The sequence below is a fragment of the Pleurodeles waltl genome, chromosome 1_1 (assembly GCF_031143425.1).
Source record: "Pleurodeles waltl isolate 20211129_DDA chromosome 1_1, aPleWal1.hap1.20221129, whole genome shotgun sequence".
In the NCBI taxonomy this organism is placed as follows: Eukaryota; Metazoa; Chordata; class Amphibia; order Caudata; family Salamandridae; genus Pleurodeles; species Pleurodeles waltl.
In genome coordinates, this window is record NC_090436.1 from 865,044,146 (window position 1) to 865,066,445 (window position 22,300).

Below are 22,300 nucleotides of genomic sequence, written 5' to 3' on the forward strand. Positions count from 1 at the left end.
TCTTCCTGCAGAACTGTGTGGAAACCCATTTCTTACCAACATCATTCAAGACTGCTCTCAAAGATCAGCCCCTCCTAAAGGAATGCAATATTGACAAAATAAATTTCAATCTTCCTACGGACATCACTCCTTCACTTTCCAGTAAATCTGCTGCTATAAATAGGCACTGTGCGCAAATATTGTAAAAACTTTAAGGGGGTATTGTCTCATCATCGTTTACCATCCATCATACGTGCTACCTTTTCTATTTAATCAAGTTGAAAAAATCATATGCACATTACGTTGTTGTGAAGTACAGCATTTCTTGTGAAAATGTTCCTGCTGCTGAATAAACACAAATCCAAAACCAAAACTGAACAATTAAACAAACTTACCTAAATGTTAACTTATTTCGATTTTCTTTATTTTCCTCCCCATCTTCTTCATCACTGTGATCAGAGAACTGACGGTGAAGAACTTCATCTTTTTCTTCTATATTACCTAATAGCATCTGACTGCGAGTTCGAAATCCTGCTACTACGCGCTCCAGTGAATAGGTAGGAGGACTTGTGTGAACCTTCAAGAAAAGATCAAAAAAATATTTAATTTGAGTAGCTCTAGTCATCTTCTAAAACACTGAAAAACTAATCAACACGTGTGCCTTTGTAGAATAATATATTCTAACACACATGAAAAAAATAGGAATGTCCACTGTAAACACGTCTGAAATCAAACACTGTTATTGAGGTCTGGCATATAAGCCAGTTGTGGCCCTCATTTATGGGCAATGGGGCTCTGCCCCTTTCCCCCTTCAACACATGATGTATGTCTGTCAGGAGAAGCAACAGCAAAGGTCAGCTTACAGCACTCATCATGTCAGAGTCAGAAAGCCAGACAAAGTTATGCCATAAGTCTAGGCAGTAGGATCTTGAGTTTGCTGGTGCCTTGCTTTCCCCCAAAGCTTCAAGCCACTCCCTGAGTTATCGTGCCTGTCCCTACCACAGTGCCTAATTTGTTTAAAAAAAAAAAAAAGTAAGTACGAGGACCCTTCTCAGGAGGTCACTGTGGGTTGCACCACCCATTGCTCCTGCCACTGCTGCCAGTGAGTACCAACACAACTGCTAACCATCACAATCCTTCAGCTGTGATAATTTAGACTGTTCCATGCCACTGAAAGCTATAGAAATGGTGTGGGAAGCAGCTATTGTTCATTTTTAACATATACTGAAATATTAAACACTGTGCTGTGCTCATCACAAAATTAAGCAAACCATGTCACCATGTGGTGGACCGTCATAGGCGCCGGTGTTGAGAATGACATGCGGGAATCGAGCACTGGAAACCACCAGCTCAAATTAACCACTGCTCTCCCACCACGTGCTGGTCCTGACAACACTGCTGAGGCTCGGTAAGTGCTTTATTGAATGTTTGGGTGTATGTATGAATGTATATATATTTGCATAAATGCTGCGAATGGGTAAGTTAAAGTATGTGCATGCATATGCTTGTGAAAGTCTGAGTGTGTGTGTGCTTGCTAATGAATGGGAATTGCGTGCTTGTGAATAGAAAGACAATCATTAATCATCAACCAGTCCTCATGCTGATTTCCAATATTTCTCCGGGAAACAGACCAGTTAAAAAAATTAGGTAAATATCTCTGAGGTCACCCACAATTACCAGGGAGACAGTTAGAACAATGAAACCTAAAGAAAATAGAGCAGCAAGAGTCAGCGACCTCCAAATCATCCCCCTGGAGCATCAGCTGGACTGTCATTGACACAAAAATGTATATGAGAAAACTTTACATTCTTATTCATTTTAACGGGAATATCAGATTATGTGTACATGACTTGAAAAGGCGGTGGAGAGCTTTACAGAGCAAAAATGGTCCCGGCAGGAACGTTCACAAGGATCATGTAAATTTCACCTTCATAAGAAGGGGTTGCAGTGACTGCTGAGACCAGGGAACATAGGTAGATGGTTAAGAGATGGGGTTTTAGACCTTTTCAGAATGGTAAATGAAAGAGAACAGTCTGATGTGCAGGGGGAACTCCCTAAACAATCTTGGGTTATATGTGGTAAAGGTCTGCTTTAATGCACATTATTTGAGAATCGTTTGAATTTAACTCTGGGAACGGAATCACTGAAGGTGTTGAACGAATGACTACAGAGTTGGAGTGATTGTTCTTTTAGATCATGCAACATGTCTTAAAAGGGTCTATGTTTGGAAATAGATTTTATTTGGGCAGGGGTGATAATTTTGTTTTTTCACTAGTTGGTGAACTGACAAGTCATTGGCTACTTTCATTTGTGCTAGGGTAGAGTGAGAAAGGCTGGTCAGCAGCCCAGCAATTCCCTATCAATGTAAAAAAAAGACTAGGCCTTGGAGTAAGGCTTTGAAATTGGTGCCTGGCAGGGTAGCACTTAGGATGTGTGAAAGAACTGTTGTGCCCCTCAAAGAACAGTGAAAGCCAGATTAGTACAGTTTCAGAGACATGCCTGCTTGTTAAGACAGTCTCTTCTAGGACCGGCTGGTTGACCACTTTGAATGGTCAAGGTGTATGAGAAGGCAAGGAACCCTGTTGCACATGATCATTAATGATCATTCCCACTTCCTGAATTGTGCTCTAAGAAATTCTTCCAAAAATGCAGGTGCAAACTGTCAAAGCAGCACAACTTCTTTCAGTAGATGGCAACAGCCACACAATATTAAGTAAGTGGATGGGTTTCACAATAACAGTCAATGTATGTTTAGTTGTTGTTTTTCAGATTTATTAATGAAAAACATTCTTCCATCCAAAAGTCAGTGAATGTTCAAACAAATATGTGAAACTGTGGGAGATTCATCAATTCAATAAAGTACATTTTTTCGCTCCTCCTAAGGCTTTCACTTTGCTTGTGGATGTTTCTTTTATTTGATTAACTTTCCCTTGGCTACTCAAAATGGAAAACAGTAGTTGACTTACAGGTATGTTTAACATATGGGTCAAGAATATCAGATGCTGCTTCTAATATGGACATCATCTTCTTGTGCTCCAATAATTCAGTATCAGAAACAATTGTGAGTACCATGATTCAAATAATGCAATTGTGTTAACCTGTAGGCAGAGCATGCAGGCATTCGGAGTCCTCCTAGAGAAGGATTTGCACTACTTGGTGATTCCCTTAGGTTAGTGCAGCGGTTCCCAAACTGGGTGCCACAGCACCCCGGTGCACCATGAAAGGTAGCCAGGGGTGCCTCAGACAGATGTACTTTATTAAACAATTACCAAAGCCCTAATTTGGGATTTTCATCAAGGACTACGCTAGTCTCATAGACAGTATTTCACAGGCTCTGATGACACCGGATTGAATAATATTCACGTACACCCACTTCATTTATTTCTGTACGATATATATAACATGATTATTTATTACATAATGTCCTCGGTTATTCCAATGCTCAACATGTGGGCTACCTGCTGGTTGAGGGGGAAACTGCTTACACAGATTAACTATAGAGCATTCCACACTGGTACTGTGTAAGCATCTTTATATTTTTCACTGAGCAAGCCCACTCCTGCACGCACATTGCTAGTAGCTTTTTTCTGCACATCGGTGTGGATAACAATCTGTTTTTCTCACCTCAGAAAATTCCTCTGTTAGCCACTATTCTTAGGCCCAGCTTGGGTCTATTGTTTAAAAAACAATCCATATGTAAACCCAAGTGCAGAAGAGCATTGTTTCTGACTTTACCAATTATAGTTTTTTTTTATTAAACAATTGTTACATTTTTAATTTGTTATATCTATGTTTATTACACCTTCATTGGCTTCATTCCAATTATTTTCAGGGAGAAAAATGGAAGTACTCCAGAAACCGGGCTTACATCCCCCCATCCGCCAAAAAAAAGTAACATAATAGGGAGCCACGACCAATCGCCAATAGGTCAAAGGAGCCAAGGGTCAAAAAAGTTTGGGAACTACTGTCTTAGTGCATAGCCCTTTGATGGGATTATTCAGAATACCCTTTACTCCCATACCTCTACATCGCTACCTAGAAGACAAAGGGATACAACGTTGTGATTCTGTGCTAATTAATACAAAATGCATTAGATAATATATTTTTTATAATGCTACCACATTCTGTCTTTCCTTGGTTATTGTAGTTGTATCCGCTCCGTATTCTACTGCTTCACTTAATCACATTAGGAAAATCTTGCACATCTGACTCTACTGAAATTTGAACAAGCGTGAATAAGATGCTATGAATTTTTCTCTTTTTGTATTACCACACATAATTCATTTTGAAAGCTAATTTCTTAATAAAAAATTAACTTTGTGAATCTGACCTCAAGTATTTACGTACTCTGAGCATCAACACGGAATCCTATTTTTGAAACATCAGGCATTATTTCGTGAAATCACTGGAAACATGAAAAGGCAAATAGATGAAAGTGGCAAGGCAATATAACAAATTATATGGATGTTATCAGCAAGGCAAAGAGACTACTTTGATTGTCAACTTTGTTCATACCTTTCTAGGCTCAGGCCGGTCTGAGAGGTGATTGGACTGCACCAAACTGAAGGAGAAGGGCTGAGAGGTGTTGGTAAGCGGAACACTGTATGGTCTCCTGTTACAGGGAACAGGAGTCGGGCCATCACCTTCTCCATGTGCAGATGCCATCACAAACGTCATCTTCTCAAGTTCGTCCTGCAGATGATTTATCAGAAGATGCTGCTCAACCATTTTCTCATTCTAAAAGCACAACAACAAAAATATTAAGACAATATTCATTGTAGTACATTTGCCTGATAATATTTAAAACATTATTAAATATGTCTCTTTACTCAGCAAGAATAGATTATGACTACCATAGATGACACCAATTTCCACAAGTAAGCATGATACATGCCTTCAGGCACTGCACAGTCAAAGGATGTACAGATTTTCCAAAACTAATGGTACCTAACACTCCAATAAAGCACAATGCAACTTTCTGTAATACAAGTTGTTCAGCCCATTACTACTGGACGAGGTCAAAGGACCACTCAGAAAAGAGACGTGTGGCTGAGTCCATGCCCAGCACCACACCCACTTAACTTTCTACCTCAGGCCCATTCTCTCCATCCATGAGTAATAGTATATTACAAGAAGGACAATATTTAGGGTATTGATGATGGCTCGTTTAAATTTCAAGTTCTCTTACATCCCAACCCCATTGCTCGGATGCGAAAACACTTGTGGTATCCATGGGAAGATTCCAAAGCATAAGTCAGAGTGGTGTGTAGTATTTGACAAAACATGTTTTAGCATGGTGTGGCAGTACTGTTATTCATCTCTGAATCTAAAATCCCATCCACTGTGTTATTTTCTGGCTGCTCTTGCTTCCTTGAACCTTTTCCCAAACAGAAAATGAAGATACTACTTAGCTTTTAAAAAGTTTACAGTTTTAAATCCTTAACTTCAGTTTTGGCAGATAACATGTTTATGTTGGTTTATCTGTCTTTTATTCTGAAATAAGCTCCTTTTTCTAATTGTTGTAAGGTTTGTGACTCAAGTAAGCCATTGGTGTTAGCAGCAGGGGTAGGACCCTAACCCCTACCAATTTCTCAGCTTTACTTTTAGCCATAATTGTCTTTCACATGCTTCCCTTTTTCAAGGGATATGTTGTTAATATGTTTACCTGATGAATGGGAACCTGTCTCTGAAGAGCTCCTGCGTGGCCCTAACTATGTGGACATGGATACCTATCTGACGCAGGAAAGAATTCAATGGGCTATTTCAACCTCCGCTCTTTCCTTAGAAATGATCCAACATATTAACATGTAGCTTCTTGATTCTCCAGAGTCAGATTTCTGTGTTTGTACTTAATTTATACTTTTATATTGTTTCAACCGGAATGCAAATATATACATTCACTATTTCTTGAATCACGCAGAGAGGTATCTGTTTCCAAAAAATGATAATAGAAGTTTTTTGATAAGATTCTTGTTTAATCCTTCAAAGTTAGTGTATATGTTTGACATATTCACTGTATTGCTCTATTGTATTTCCATTTCTTCGTATATATGATCTTTGTTAATATTACATTATAAAATTCCCCCAAAATGTATTGAAATAAAAAATAGCTTCTTGAATTGGCAGAAAACATTTGTTATATGCAAGCAGACATTGAGATTTCCATGAGCATTTAAATTAAGAATTCTCTCAAACCTGTAGAAAGATTCAGTCATAATTTTTTAAGACAGTTTTATTCGTTAAGATACAAATCTGAAAAAAATGATTAAAATGAAGAAAGTGTCTTCAGGCCACCTGTGAGATTTGTTGGAAACTGCAAAGTATGAATGCAAGAGCAAAAATAACAAATCTTTATATAATTACTCTTCTCAGAATGAGTAACTGCCTATTTCAGTACATGAATTTGTTCTGGTCAAGGGAAGACTTTGCCTGCAATATATTTGGACGAAAGATGCAGGTTATTTTATTTTTATTTTTATTTTTTTATTTTGCATTTATTGGTAACAAAACCCAAACAGAACAAAACTCTGAGGTCAACAAGTACAAATGATAGACAGCATAGAGTACAAGACACAACTGGAGACGTATGAACCATCATAAGTATAAATCAAGGAGAAGGCGGCATGTCACCGTGAGGCTTTGTGTAAACAGAACTGCATCATTGAAACATCCAGATGCAAACAATGGAAGAAAAGGGGAGAAATAGAAAAGGAAGAACAAAGAACAACAGAATGAAGAAGAAAAATAGAAAATAGAAAGGGGGTAACAGAGAATACCACAGCTTTCAAATTGCCAACAGGAGTGCTAGCAGTAATTGAATGTGTAAGGGGAGCATAGCTATTGCATAATCAGTGGGAAGCATTGGGCAACCGTATGTTGTTCGATGCTCGGGACTCCAAAAAAGATCTCAGGGGGGTCCATATATCTCTCGGACGGGAACCCTTGGGCACAAGTTACCAGTATATCATTAGGCTCTCCTGACAGTACGCAGCGTCCTGCAACCAGTCACAACAACGAGGAGCCAGCCATCGCCCCCAGCACATCGCAAACATCGCAAACCTACACCTAGCCAGCAGCAGCAGTCCCACCAGCCTCCGGTAAGAGGAGGGAATCCTCTCAACATATCCTAAAAGAAAAAGCTTAGGGGTGTGCGGCAACAGGAGTCCAGTCATCTCCTCAGTCGCCCGCAACACCTCCGTCCAGTATTCTCGCAACACTGTTCAACTCCATGCAAGAACTCTACCTCAGGAGCCAGACACCTCTCGCAGTGCGAATCAGCTTGAATACCTATACTCTTCAATCTATGGGGTGTATAATACAAGCAATGCAAAAAATTGAAGTGAATAAGGTGCTGTCTATAGTTAGGGGACAGCTCTCTCATATGGGTGCAGCATCGTCGCCACACTTCAACAGAAATGGGTTTGCCAATGTCCGCCGCCCATCGGGCTTTTGCTTTAATTTCAGTCTCAGACACCGTGTTCTGCATACAAACATATAGACTTGTGATAAGCCTGCGCGGGGATCACGTTTGATATAGAAGTTCCAATGCTCGGCATACCGGGGGCGCTGCAAGAAAGCAGGGGTAACGCGTACGGAGCATGTCACGAATTCAGAGAAAGAATAATCTGTGCAGTGTCATGCACATCACCAAGTGCAGCCTCCGACGAGATAAACATCCCATTCGAAAACCAAGATCCCAAAGTACTTAAGTTGTACTCTCGAAGAAAATCACAGACTCAGACATCCTCTGATAAAGGGACGTCTGCAACATCTCGCAACGGCATTGAAGGGGCAAAGGGCTCTCGCACAACAGCACACCGCAACAGCGCAGTCCAGGCCCTCGCAGTACAAGCCACAGTATCAACTCCTCATGGTTGGGGTCTGATCGGGCCACTAAGCACCCACAGCAGCCTATCAGGCCACACTGCATCACACTCAGGTGCCAAATGTGGCAGGTATCGTGTAGGGTGCAGCCAAAAATGTGCAAAATGAGCCTGCGTGCAATGATCATAAAGTTCTAGATCTGGGGCCGCCAAACCACCCAGTTCATACAGGAATGTCAGTTTTTCCCAGGAAATTCTGGGCTGCGGATTAGCCCAGGCCTGAGCCAGAAGCGCAGACTTAAGCCCCTTCAGAAAGCTCACTGTAAGGACAAGAGGCAGGTTGATAAATAAATACAGACATTTGGGCAGAATAACCATCTTCGCCATCGCTATGCGACCCGTCAACGAGAGCGGCAATGAACGCCACACCTCCACCTTATCTTCCAACCATGCAATAGCTTTGCCGTAACTTGCTGACCAAAGCGTATTAATGTCCCTACTCAGCCAGATACCTAAATACCGCACCGGTCCATCAGCCGAGCTGAGGGGATATCTAGAGGGGCACCGCACCATAGCCTCGGGCGTGGCTTCCACCAGGTGAGTCTCCTGCAGCATTCAAATGTCTATTGCATGCCGCTGCATATAGGCGGACAGCAACCTCATCTTATGCCCATCATTCAGCCCACGAACATTCCAAGTGAGGCAACGTACAGGCATCACGCTTTTTTGCGCCATCCCAGCAATCTACCAAAACACACAACTCCACATACCATCACAATAAAGGCATTGGCTGCATGCAGGGGAAGGAACAGGAGAGAAGGAAAAAAGGCAAGGAAAAGAAACCAAGTAAACAACATTACAGACCCCCACCAACGCTGACCCCCCCCAATTGGGTCCGTACTACAATCCCTCCCAAACTCAAATACATATCCCACAACATGATAGTAAACAGCTTGAATGGACTCATCCAAACGGGCGTCAGTTAGGCCATCTGAGAACCATCCCAAATGGGATCAGTGGGCAAGGGGACCCCCAATGTAAGGTGTATAGCAGAACAGACTGCACCAAGATTTAAATCAACAACAAATTTGCAGGCCACAAGGCACCGGACAAGGCCGCAGGGACCCCAAACAGTAGAATGAATTCAGTCATTGTCACTACGAGCATCACCCTCTCTGACGTCAGTCCACGGGCACTCCGACAGCGCCTTTTTGGGAACAGATGTAGCGTATTTAGCAGCCACTTTCAGTGAAAAAGTGCAGCTAGCCCTTATGCTGCACTCGCAGTTTAGCTGGATAAATGAAGGATTATTTGGCATTGGTCTGGCTTAGAGTGTGTTTGGCCGGCAAGAAGGCCTTACGGGCCGCCTACACCCAAGGAGTGTAGGCTGGGAAGAAACTCAGTTCAGTATTATTATAGATCACAGGTCGACACTCTCTGGCCAGTCTAAGTATAGCATCTCTATCTCTAGTTCAGTAAGCGTATAATAATAGGACGCGCCGGAGCCCATGGCAGAGGCTGCGGCCCCAGAGATCTGTGGGCCCTCTCCACGACCAACGCCCGGGAGAGCTCACCATGGAATAACGCAGAGAGCATGGTCTCGACATAGTCCTCCATGCGCCCCATGGCTTTCGACTCCGGGAGGCCCAAAATGAGGATGGTATTAAGGCGGGAGTGGGCCGCAAGGTCCTAATTTTTATTCCGGATCACCTCCAGCACACGCTCCAAGCGCAGCAACTGTTCCCCGTCTCTGCGGCGATTGTCCTCCAAATCAAAGGTGCGTGATTCCAGCTGCTTAACATGGGCGTCGTGACCATCTACCCATTCCTTTAAACGGTCCATTTGCTCAGTTAAGTAGTCGAGCTTGGCATCAATGCCAACCAGGCTATGCTTGAAATGTAAGAAAATAGCCTTCACAGAGGACGCAGGGGCCTCCTCCTCAAGCGTCAGATCATCCGCCGACCGGCCAGCCGGGTCGCTTTTCTTTTTCCCACCATCGAAGGTGAGCTTAGGCTGTCTCTGGTCTGCCTTCCCCATCCTCTATGCAGACGACCAGGCCGGCAGCCAAAGAGACGCCCACCACTCCACACAGTAGTAGTCACCAGCTAGGTAGGGCCACCAAAGGACAGAAGTTCCTCGCGGGAACTCACTCCCGCCCATCGCACATGTCACGGCAAAGAAGGAGGGAGGTGGGGGCGTCAGACACCAGAACCAGTCCCACGTCCGCCACTGCGCAGCCGGCACCAGTCTCAGAAGTCCGTCACAGTAGCCCACAGCAGCAGCAATCCCGCCCACAGGGCCACGCGGCTCGAACCCTGCTGCCGATGAGGCCCCGCAGGTCACCAACAGCAGGGCCCCACCTACAAGAGAGGCCGGGCCCAGTATCACCGGCAGGCCACTCCCAAGAGAAAAAGGGGGTTGGGAAGGCCCACACCCTAGGCATCTTGAGAGGTGTGCCCCATGGGCACAGAGCACCAGCAGCCCCCTCGGGTCCACCAAAACACGGGAGGGGCGACAGGAGGCACCAGCTCCCAAACCTGCCACAGGTTAGCGCTCCCACCAGAGCCCACGGCCCGACCACGCTGCCGGCCAGGCCCCGCGGGAGCAGAACACCAGGGCAACGGCCGGATAGGCGGAAGAGACTGCCGTCGGGCCCTCGCCCCCAATTGCGGGGGGCGAGACAAAAAAGGGGAGAAACAGGCCTCTCCTCACACCACTCACGAGCCCGGCCTCCGGGAGCCGAAGAAGCAGGTGCTGCTGAGGCCCGTGCGCCTTGCGCGCCACATCAGTGCCTGCCTCGCAGGGCTGCACAGGTCAGCGCAGTCCACAGTCCCAAACCAGCACCTCGCCGCGACCCGCAGCCTCACCCAACCCTCCCCCGTGGCACTCGGGAAGGATTAAGAGGCGGGCGGCCGATCTGTAGGAAGAAAAGTGCTGCTGGAGTCCCTCGCCAGGCAGAGCCTCACAGTGTGGAGGCCATCTTGCGGGACGGCGAGGCCACGCCCCCAAAGGATTTTTTTTTTATTTGTGGGATGTTTTCAGCTAAATAGACTGTGATGTTATATTACTCTGGAGTTAGTGGCTGAACCCAGAAAAGAATAAAGGTCATGTAATAACATCATTGTTAACATAAATCATTAACAATACGGTTTTACTAAAGAGATAATTCAAATAGGGAAAAAATGAATTAAATACAGTTTGGAATTCTTAATTGTTAAAAAAGAATAATCTTTGTCCTCGTGGAGAAAGACTTTTCACATTAAAGCACAAAGTTCACATTTTAATTGGTTTGGATATTATTTCTAGGCAGGCAAGTATTTGTAACTCATTTTGGACACACAAGTGCGAAAAACCTTTTAACAACAAAACGGAGAGAAAATGTTGGGCAAAATGCTGTGCCATGCAGACAGGCATGTTATCACTTAGGCAATCAGAGGTTACATTTCCAAATAAAATGAGGAATGGAGATTCAAACTGAGTACTTTAGAGGCTAAAAATATGATCATCAGAGTTAGGTTTTTCTGTATGTAACCTTAAGATGCGGCTCACTGCTATGAACACTCTTTGTGGCACACTAGTCCTCATGCCAGCTCAAGAGCTCTCTGCATTGCTAAAAGCCTTAGGCCACAAAGCTGAACAAGAGGATTTGCGGCAGGATTACCCTTTCTTAAACTAATAACCAACAAAAAAAGAGGTCTTTTTATTTTTTGTATTTTATTAAGAGAGTTTTCTTTAGCGCTGGCAAGACCTGAGGGTATCAGAGCGATTTACAACAGTACAAGTCATCAAAACATATTCATTTTATACAGGTATGGTTTCACATAGGATGTAAGATGGAGTGAGGGCAGTGGTGGGCGGGGATGGGATTTAGAGTGAACGGTGGCTCTTTGCTGAGATGTTGGTTAGTTGAGGAGGAATTCCCTTAGTTGCTTCTTGAAGATCAGGAGCGAGGGGTTTGATCTTATGTGAACTGGGATGGAGTTCCAGATTTTGGGGGCATTGCTTGTAAAGGAGCATGCCCGGGTTTTTTCTTTATGAGTTTTGGGCGGGATGAGGAGAAAGGTGTTTGAGCTTCTTAATGTTCTTGTCTGTCCTGCTTTAATGAGTTTAGTGGCAAAGTATTCTGCTTTCCCAGTGTGTAGGGCTTTGTGAGTTAGAAAGGCAGTTATGAAGTTGCAGCGGGCTTCGATTGGGAGCCATTTTAGTCTTCTCAGGGCAGGGGACATGTGGTCATATTTTTTAATTCCTGTCACCATTCTGGCCGCTGCATGGAGAGTGGATCTCATGGGAGCAAGCTGGGTTTTAGCCATGCTGGTGAGGATGGAGATCCTGTAATCTAGTCTGGAAAGCACCAGTGCTTGCGTGGCATTTTTTAGGTCATCTGGTGGAATGAACGGTTCGATTTTGTTCAGTAGTTTGAGGCTGTGGAAAGCATTTTTTGCGTTAATCTATATGGGGTCCTGCATAGTCAAGTTGGTGTCCAGAGTGATTCATATCGACTTGACAGAGTTCGTTGGGGTAAGATTACATTTGAGAGCGTCTATGGATTTTACCCATTCTTGCATCTGGGGGAGCTGATTCGTTTTTGATATGAGAAGTCAGTCTTATCTTGGTTGAGTAGTTTCAGGTGGTTGTAGGATAGCCAAAGTTTTACTTCTTCAAGGGTGGCATTTAGTTGGTGTACGTCCTCTATTGAGGATATTTCCATGTAAACTTGGGTGTCGTCAGCATATAGTTGGAAGCGGATGTTAGCTCGGTTGAGAATGGCGGTAAGGGGGGCTATGTAGAGTGTGGGTGAGAGGACAGATCCTTGGGGAACCCCTCTGGTGCTTGTAGTTGTGACAGAGGTCCTGTTATTTATTTTTACTTGTTGAGAGCGGTTCCGTAGAAAGGATGAGAACAGCATAGGACCGCTCCTTCCATGCCAATTCTTTTTTGGAGGGAGTCCAGTAGCAGCTTGTGGTCAGCCGTGTCGAAGGCCGCGATAGGTCTAGGAGAATCAGCAGGCAGCATCGGTCTGAGTCAAGGGAACTGCGAAGGTCATCTACTATGTTTAGAATAGCTGTTTCTGTGCTGCATCCTTTTCTAAATCCAGATTGGAGAAGGTTAAGAAGATTGTTGTTGTCTATGTGTTTAATTTGCTGAGAGAGAACACATCTCTCTGGAGCTCTGGCAAGGAAGGGTAGATTGGAGATTGGTCTGAAGTTGCTGAGGTCGTTCAGGTCTGCTCCAGGTTTCTTTAGCATTGGCGTGATCTGACCCAGCTTGAGGCAGTCTGGTACCATGCCGGCTTGCAGGGAGCTGTTGATGATCTTGGTCCAGATGGGGGTAAGAGTTTGGTTGAGTTTTATTTTGCCAGGGAGGTTGGGAGAGGGTCTGCCAGGTGAGAGGATGGTTTGGATGTGGCCAGAGGTCTGCCAGGTGAGAGGATGGTTTGGATGAGGCCAGTAGTTTGGAGATATCTGCCTCCAAAAGTGGGTCGAAGGTCTTCCAGCTTCGGGGAGATGTATGTTTTTGGGTAGGATGATACCCATCATTTATTTTTGGAGGGATAGGAGCTGGGGAGTTCGTGGAGAGTGAGCAGTGTTTATTGTTGTCTTTACTAGGAGATATAGGGGGTCATTCTGACCCCGGCGGGCGGCGGGAGGCGCCCGCCTGGAGGGAGCCGCCATATGGCCGCTCCGCGGTCGAACGACCGCGGAAGCCATTCTGGCTTTCCCGCTGGGCTGGCGGGTGACCGCCAGAAGGCCGCCCGCCAGCCCAGCGGGAAACCCCTCCCCACGAGGAAGCCGGCTCCGAATGGAGCCGGCGGAGTGGGAAGGTGCGACGGGTGCAGTTGCACCCGTCGCGAATTTCAGTGTCTGCTGGGCAGACACTGAAATTCTTTGTGGAGCCCTCTTACGGGGGCCCCTGCAGTGCCCATGCCATTGGCATGGCACTGCAGGGGCCCCCAGGGGCCCCACGACACCCCATACCGCCATCCTGTTCCTGGCGGGCGAACCGCCAGGAACAGGATGGCGGTATGGGGTGTCGGAATCCCCATGGCGGCGCAGCAAGCTGCGCCGCCATGGAGGATTCCTCAGGGCATCGGAAAACCGGCGGGAGACCGCCGGTTTTCCTGTTCTGACCGCGGCCAAACCGCCGCGGTCAGTATGCCCTGCGGGGCACCGCCAGCCTGTTGGCGGTGCTCCCGCATCCCCGGCCCCAGCGGTCAGAATGACCCCCATAATCTCCATAGCTGGCAGAATGTCAGTTTCTAGGGAGAGTTCAATCTTAGTTATTTTGTCATTGAAGAAGTTAGCAAAGTTGTCACAACATTCTTTTGTTGTTAGCGGGTGGTTTTGGGGTGGTTTGGAAGTCTGTTGTTTGATGATGTTGAAAAGCTCCTTTGGGCGGTTTTTAGCTCTATCTAGTGCAATGTGGAAGAACGTTTTTTTTTTCATCAGTTATGTGTTTTTTGTAGTTTCTGCGTTTTCTTCTGTTGTTTTAGGTGTGCAGTGGATGGGTCAGATCTCCAAAGTCTTTCAGCTGCTCTCAGTTGTCTTCTTTCGGTGTTTAGATCTTTATTAAACCAGGCTCTTGGGGGTGTGTTTCTCACTCTTTTCAGTTTCATAGGGGCTAATTGGTCTAGTATGGAGGGTACAGTTGAGTTGTACTGGGTGGTAAGCTCGGTTGTAGAGAGGTTATCAGATGGGGGCGGTAGAAGGAAACTGATTTTTTTCTTCTATGGTTGCTACTGGAATTTAACTTATGTTTCTTTTCTATTGGAGAGACTTTTGCGTGTGGTTTGGATGTTGGGGTGTTTTATTGAGATGGAATAGAATAATGTGATGATCTGACCAGCCGACAGGGAGGATGTCGTCGATCATGAGTGTTTCTTTCTGAGCTATTATAGCATCCAGTGTAGCGCCTTTGTTGTGGGTACGACCCTTGCAGAGCTGGGAGACGCCTTTGCTGTGCAGGAGATCATTTAGGGATTGGATTAGAGTATTGCTTTCGTCATTCCATTGGAGGGTGAGGTCTCCTAGGATGATTAAATTGGTGCATGAGAGTGAGCAGTGTGTTATTAGATCATCCAGGTGTTCCCCAAAAGGGAGGGTGTTACCAGGAGGGCGGTAGAGTAGGTGGCAAGTCATATTAGTGTTGTCTTTCATTCTCATGGAAGCATTGAGATGTTAAAATGAATTGTAGTTTAAAGTGTCTTTTATCTCTATGTTGATGTTGTTCTTGTGATTGATGGCAATGCCTCCGCCGTGGCGATCTTTCCTATCTTTGTTGGTTATTGAGAACCCCGGCGGTACTAGAGTGTCCATGATCAGTTGTGAGTATTCATTCAGCCAAGTTTCTGTGATGAAGGCAATGTCAATGTTGTGGTTCAGGATTGCATCTGCTAGCTCCGTAGAATGTTTGACTGCGGATCTGCAGTTAATGAGCATGCAATTGGTTTGACATCTATTCTTGGGGTCCTGGGTGATTGGGGTCAGAGGGACATTGATGAGGTGTGTTGGAGGCCTAGTTGAGGTCAGAGGTGCGTTTCGACCTAGACCTGTGATGACCTGGATTCTGGATTGGGGGTTAAGTATGGACAGGATCAGGTTGTACGATTGGGCGAGTTCCACTGCTTCGCTAAGTGACAATGGAGCCCTCTTTCTTTTCAGTCTTTGGGCACTGAAGTTGCAGGGCATGGAGGGCCAGCTAAATGGGTGGGGTCTAGCTCTGTCAAGGCATGGTGTGTTGGAGTGATTCAGTGAGGGGTTCAGAAGTGGGTTTAAGCTTCTCGCGATCATGTTGATGTCCTGTATTACTGTTTCTAGTTGGGTTTCCAGGTTGGTAAGTCACTCATTTATTTTGAATATGTGTGTGTGATTGGGGGTGGCGGGGAGTGTGGGTGTTGTGCTTCATATTTTGCGGGGTCTGATGAGCTTGGGTCAGATGGTTTTCAATAGCAGTGGGAGGTAGGTTTGAGGAAACAGCAGTAGAGCAGTTAGATCTGTCACTGGGGTTTTTGTGATTGAAGACACGACTTGTGGGGGGATCTTGGTTGTCTCTCAAGTTTCGGGACCTTAGTCTATTTGTGGGGAGTGGGTAAGGGGGTTAGGAGTGTGAGCTGCTCTGAGGGTCTCCCGGTTGTTTTTTGGGAGAAGGGTGGAGGGTGGGGTTTGTGTGGAGGGACAGTGGTTATGGGATTTGTTAGGAAGGGGGATGGGATTAGGATAGGAGTGTAGGGTAGAGCGGCCGGTTTGGGGGGAAATGGGAAGAATGATGTTGATCTTATTATGCAAGAGAGTTGTAGTGTTCTAGGTCTGAGTGCACCCCGCGTTGTTGGGTTTGTTGTTTGCAAGGTTTAGGGTGTTGAGAGTTGTGTCAGGCGGGATGGGTTTGTGGTGAGACTCAAGGGCATTTCCTTTTGATGGAGGATCTGAGAGGAGGGTTTATAGGGGGGGTTTGAGGTTGTGATATGGCTATTTTTAGTGTAGGGAATACGGATTCGAAGGAGCGTGGGTTGGCATCATTTAGCTTGTATCATGATGGTTCCATTTCTGAAGATGGAAATGCTGGCATTGCCCTGGAGTGTGGGCGAGCTGGAGATCGTGAGTTTGCAACCATACGGGATGTTGGTGGATTTGGAGGTGTGGAGGTAGTTGGTTAGAAATGTGTTCCACCAAGCCGGGCGTTTGGTGTAGAAAATGAGGTCTGTTCTTTCTAGGCCTTTGGAGGTGTTGAAGTAAGTGTCAGCAATTAGCAGCTCGGGTGTTGCTTGATGCCTGATCAGTTTGTCTTTGAGGTTTTTAGATGCTGTGAGGGAGAGGTTAGTAGGAAGGGATATGGAAAAGGAGTTGGGACAGTGGGTTTTTCAGGAGGGGGGATATAGTAGGGTTAACGGGTTCTGTGGGGGTCAGCATCCTAGGTCCTATAATTAGGAGTTAGAATTATAAGTTGAGCACAGACTGGATGAGATTACTGGGTCTTCAGGTGTGGTCTGTTGTGGGTAAGGTGTGAGATCTGTGAAATACGCTCTGCTCAGTTATGGGGGTAGGTTATCACTCACTGTTAGAGCGCTAGAGTAAGTATTGGGAGGTAAGAGGAACTGCTGGGGGTAGGGAGTTTAGAGGGGGTGGTCCAGAGTCAATCCTTTTGGAGGTGGTCGCACGTTGGGGCTAAATATCCAAAGGCACTCAGAAGTACTGCTTGGTACAGATGTGTCAATCTACTCTTGACTGAGAAAGATTAGTCAGCTCGACCGAGTTCCTATGGACATGAGACACTGAAGTGGGAGACCAGGAATTGTGACAGATACAGACCAGAAGCATTAAGGTAGTGCATTTTTCAACTGTCAACCAGTGGAAACTTCTACTAGCTTTTAACACACATCTGTACTTTCAAAGGTTGCAGGCCACTGTCGCCTCAAAGTTGTGAATTCTTTGAAGCACTGCCATTCAGTATGCCAAAATAGCAAGATAAAGGCAGCTATAATAGTCAATCATTGATAAAACACACAATGCTACTACAACAGTGTGCTTCTCCCTGGAGACAAAAGGCAAGGTTGTCCTTAGCAGATGAAGCATGACAACGCAACTGAGGCTACATTTACCTGTGCCTTTAGGGAGAGCTTATGATTAACGTCTCCAGGGATATAACCCATTCCACAGGAAAAGCGTGTGTCCCAATCACCAATGTCGCTATCCCACACAAGGAGCTCTGCTTATCATTGTTAACCAGAGATGGCTGTAATCCATCCATTTCCAAATGTCAGTGAGTTTGGCTATTGATGAATGACATTATTGTCCAGTTTGACGATTAACTGGGTATCATCAGTGCATACAAAAAGGCCCTGCCAAACGATATGATGAATTAAGTACCTCTATTGGCCTGGAATTGGTTACATCTGTTGGAGTAAATTTGGCTTCTGCAGGATCATACACTAAGGGTGCTAGTCTTGCCTTTCATCACAGTCAAGACAAGTTTGGAAATTGGCTAATGAATCCATTTTATTATTTCTCCAGGCCTGACTTCATCCTGTGATACTCAATCCTGAACAGGCCTGAAAAACATATGCAAAAGGTTGGATGACCTTTACCAAATTAACCCTGACAGACAGCTTGTAATGCAAGGTTTGCTTCAAAGAGACACCTCACGCAACATACATTGCTTCATTCACCCAACAACAGACAGACATCTGAATGTCCACATAGGTCTGAGGAAAGGTTATGAAGAAACTAGTTTGGTGACACTTGGAAAGTCCCAACTGTCTGAGAAATGTGCTAGTCACGCTTGTGATCATCTTGTATCACACTGCCTTGATGAAATGATGTTCTACTGTGATTGGATAGATGAACGAGTTACTTACCTTCGGTAACGACTTTTCTGGTGGATACATTAGCTACCTGTGGATTCCTCACCTAATGAATTCTCCCATGGCGCCAGCATTCGACGGAAATCTTCTTCCTAGTCTCTGCACGTCGACGAGGACGTCACTCTAGCCCACGCGACGCCGTCTGACGTCATACAGGCAATAAGAGGTCCTCGACGACGTGCCGACGTCAGTACCAATAATTTTTTACGTGCATGAGAACAACCAGGCAATGCAATGAAAGAGCAAGGCAACATCCCATAACATTGTAAAATACACAACATTGCATGAATAGCTGTAAATCTTTTATATATATATAACTCTCTCTTTTAAAAAAAATATATATACACATCAAGTATATACACAAAGATATATACATATATACATATATTATACACAACATCTATTGCACCCTCGAAGACCAAGAGGAGCGCACTCAAGGATTACTTGGTAAGACCAGAAAGGCAACGGGGAGGCGGGTGGGACCGTGAGGAATCCACAGGTAGCTAATGTATCCACCAGAAAAGTCGTTACCGAAGGTAAGTAACTCGTTCTTCTGATGGATACAACTACCTGTGGATTACTCACCTAATGAATAGAGTCCCAAAGCAGTACCACGCCTGGCGGTGGGTGCCTAAATGGTCAAACCAAGAAATCCTGCAGCACTGACCGTGCAAAATGGCCGTCCCTTCTAACCTCAGAATCCAAACAGTAATGTTTTGCAAAAGTGTGAAGGGACGACCAAGTTGCGGCCTTGCAGATGTCGACCACAGGAACACCTCTGGCCAAGGCCGAAGTGGCCGACTTAGCTCTGGTGGAATGAGCTCTAATGCCCTCAGGAGGATCCTTCTTTGCCAAAGAGTAACAGATTTTAATGCAAAGAACAACCCACCTGGATAGTGTTCTCTTGTGGACTGCCTTTCCTCTCCTCTTGCCCACGTATCCAATAAACAGCTGATCCTCCAGCCTGAAATCCTTTGTTCTATCAATAAAGAAGCTCAACGCCCTCTTTGGGTCCAGACGGTGCAGTCTTTCTTCCTCTTTGGAAGGATGAGGCGGAGGATAGAACGTGGACAAAGTAATTGCCTGAGCCAAATGGAAAGGTGAAACAACCTTCGGGAGGAAAGCAGCCTTGGTCCTCAACACCACCTTATCCCCATAAAAAGTTGTATAAGGGGGCTTTACTGATAAGGCCTGCAACTCACTCACTCTCCTTGCTGATGTTAAAGCTATCAGGAAGACTGTTTTTAAAAACAAATACCTTAAGGGGCAAGAATGCATAGGTTCAAAAGGGGACCCCATAAGGAAAGTCAGGACCAAGGACAAATCCCATTGCGGCATATCGAATGGTTTTGGAGGATATTTATTTAGAAGACCTTTCAAGAATCTGATAACAATAGGGGATTTAAATAAAGATGGTTGGTCTGGAAGACATATGAAGGCTGACCAGGCCGATAAATAACCCTTAATGGTAGCCACTGCACAACCTTTCTGCGCTAGAGACAGAGCAAAAGACAAAACGTCCGATAGATGAGCATGTAAGGGATCAATCTGCCTCTCTCCACACCACGCAACAAATTTAGACCATCTATTAGCGTAGATAGATTTAGTGGAGTGTCGCCTGGCCTCTAATATAACATCCACTACCTCAGGCGGGAGAGAGAAAGAACTCAGGTTGCCCCGTTCAATCTCCAGGCATGTAGGTGCAGACTCTGGAGGTTGGGGTGTAAAACCTGCCCCTGCAACAGCGAGAGGAGGTCTGCCCTGAGAGGGAGACGGAGCGGAGGGCACATTGAGAGTTGGAGAAGGTCGGAGTACCATACCCTCCTTGGCCAATCCGGAGCTATTAGGATGACTAGAGCCCGGTCCTGGCGAATCTTCCTCAATACTCGAGGAATCAAGGGTATGGGAGGAAACGCGTAAAGCAACTGGCCGCACCAGGTTATTTGAAACGCGTCCCCCAACGCTCCCTGCATCGGATACTGGAGGCTGCAGAATAACGGACAATGCGCGTTCTCTCGAGTGGCAAACAGATCTACCCGAGGAAACCCCCACCTCTGGAAGATTAAACGGACTTGATCTGGATGGAGACGCCACTCGTGGTCTGCCGAGAATTGGCGACTGAGACTGTCCGCACGCACGTTTAAGACTCCGGCCAGATGGTTTGCTATCAAGCAAATCTGATGGTCCTTTGCCCAGGACCATAGTCGAAGAGCTTCTCTGCAGAGAAGGTACGACCCCACTCCTCCCTGCTTGTTTATGTACCACATCGTGGTAGTATTGTCCGTTAGGACCTGTACCGACTGACCACGAAGGGAAGGGAGGAAGGCCTTGAGAGCCAGACGTACAGCCCGTAACTCTAACAGATTGATGTGAAACATCTGTTCCTCTGGAGACCAAAGGCCTTTGATCTCCAGATCCCCCAGATGATTTCCCCACCCTAGAGTGGAAGCATCCGTTATGACTGTGGCCACTGGTGGCGACTGCTCGAACGGCTTTCCTTGTGAAAGATAGTTGCTTGCAATCCACCACTTCAAATCCACAGCAGCATCTCTGGAGATCTTGACAGTACTCTCTAGATCCCCTTTGTGTTGAGACCACTGCCTTCGGAGGCACCACTGAAGAGCCCTCATGTGCCAGCGAGCATGCGTGACCAACAGAATGCAGGAGGCAAACAGACCGAGCAGACGAAGGACCTTGAAGACTGGAACTACCGCTCCATTTCGAAACATTGGAACCAAATCCTGAATATCTTGAATCCGCTGAGGCGGAGGAAAGGCCCGACCCAATGTTGTATCCAGTACTGCCCCTATGAACAGGAGGCGCTGAGAGGGCTCTAGGTGAGATTTGGGCTCGTTCACCGAAAAACCCAGGTCGAACAACAACTGGGTTGTTGACTGCAGATGATGCGACACAAGCTCCGGGGACTTGGCTTTGATCAACCAGTCGTCCAAGTAAGGGAATACTGCTATCCCCTTCCTTCTGAGTTCTGCCGCAACCACCGACATCACCTTCGTGAAGACTCGAGGTGCTGAAGTAAGACCGAACGGAAGGACCGCAAACTGATAGTGCTGCGATCCCACCACAAACCGGAGATACTTCCTGTGTGACTTGAGTATCGGGATATGAAAGTAAGCATCCTGCAAGTCGACAGACACCATCCAGTCTTCCTTGTTCAACGCCAAAAACACCTATGCTAGGGTCAGCATCTTGAACTTTTCCTGCTTGAGGAACCAATTCAAGATCCTCAGGTCCAGGATTGGTCTCAAACGACCATCCTTCTTGGGAATCAGGAAATACCTTGAGTAACATCCTCGACCCCTTTCCTGCTCTGGGACCAACTCCACCGCGCCCTTTGAAAGGAGGGCTTGTACCTCCTGTTCTAGCAACAGGAGGTGTTCTTCTGAACAATAAGAAGGGCGGGGCGGGATGAGGGGCGGGAACTCCCGAAAGGGAAGGGTGTAGCCTTTTCCCACAATACTGAGAACCCAAGTGTCCGTTGTAACAGTCTTCCATTTGTTGAGAAATGCTGTAATCTTCCCCCTACAGGAGAGGAGTGAGTGGGAAATGGTGGAAGCCTAAGGCTGCTTCCCCTGCTGCACCCCGCCAGAGGATGAGGAAGAGGCAGAGTGCTGCTGAGAGGCTCCTCTGGTGCGGATCCTACCTCTCCCTCTAAAAGATCTATAGGGATGGGAAGAGGCAGGTTGCTGATATCTTCCCCGAAAGGAAGAGGAGGAAGAGCCACGCCCAAATCCACGAAACCTCCTGAAAAATCTGGAAGAGGCCGTGGAAGAAGGAGCTTGGAGCCCTAACGACTTAGCCGTGGCCCTGCTCTCCTTAAAACGTTCCAAGGCCGAATCAGCCTTGGCTCCAAACAGTTTGTCCCCATCAAACGGGAGATCCAACAATGTGGACTGTACATCCGCAGAAAAGCCCAAGTTACGGAGCCAGGCCTGCCTCCTTGCCACCACAGTTGTGCCCATTGCTCTGGCCACCGAGTCGGTCGTATCCAGTCCAGTCTGGATAATCTGGGTCGCAGCAGCCTGGGCATTTGAAACAACATCCAAAAGACCCTGGGGAAGCTCTGTAAATGATGAGGAAATGTCATCCATCAGAGCATGAATATACCTCCCCAGGATACAGGTTG

The 22,300-nt window shown here is 46.1% G+C and overlaps 1 protein-coding gene across 1 annotated transcript in view; it reads right to left on the reverse strand.

The window, feature by feature from the left end:
- KIF27 (kinesin family member 27) overlaps positions 1-22,300 on the reverse strand; it is a 455,459-nt gene that overhangs the window by 309,571 nt on the left and 123,588 nt on the right. Inside the window, exons 6-7 of the mRNA XM_069229770.1 lie at positions 4,495-4,716; positions 375-556 (exon numbers count right to left, since the gene is read on the reverse strand). Coding sequence (XP_069085871.1) covers positions 375-556; positions 4,495-4,716 — 404 coding nt within the window. The remainder of the gene's footprint in view (positions 1-374; positions 557-4,494; positions 4,717-22,300) is intronic.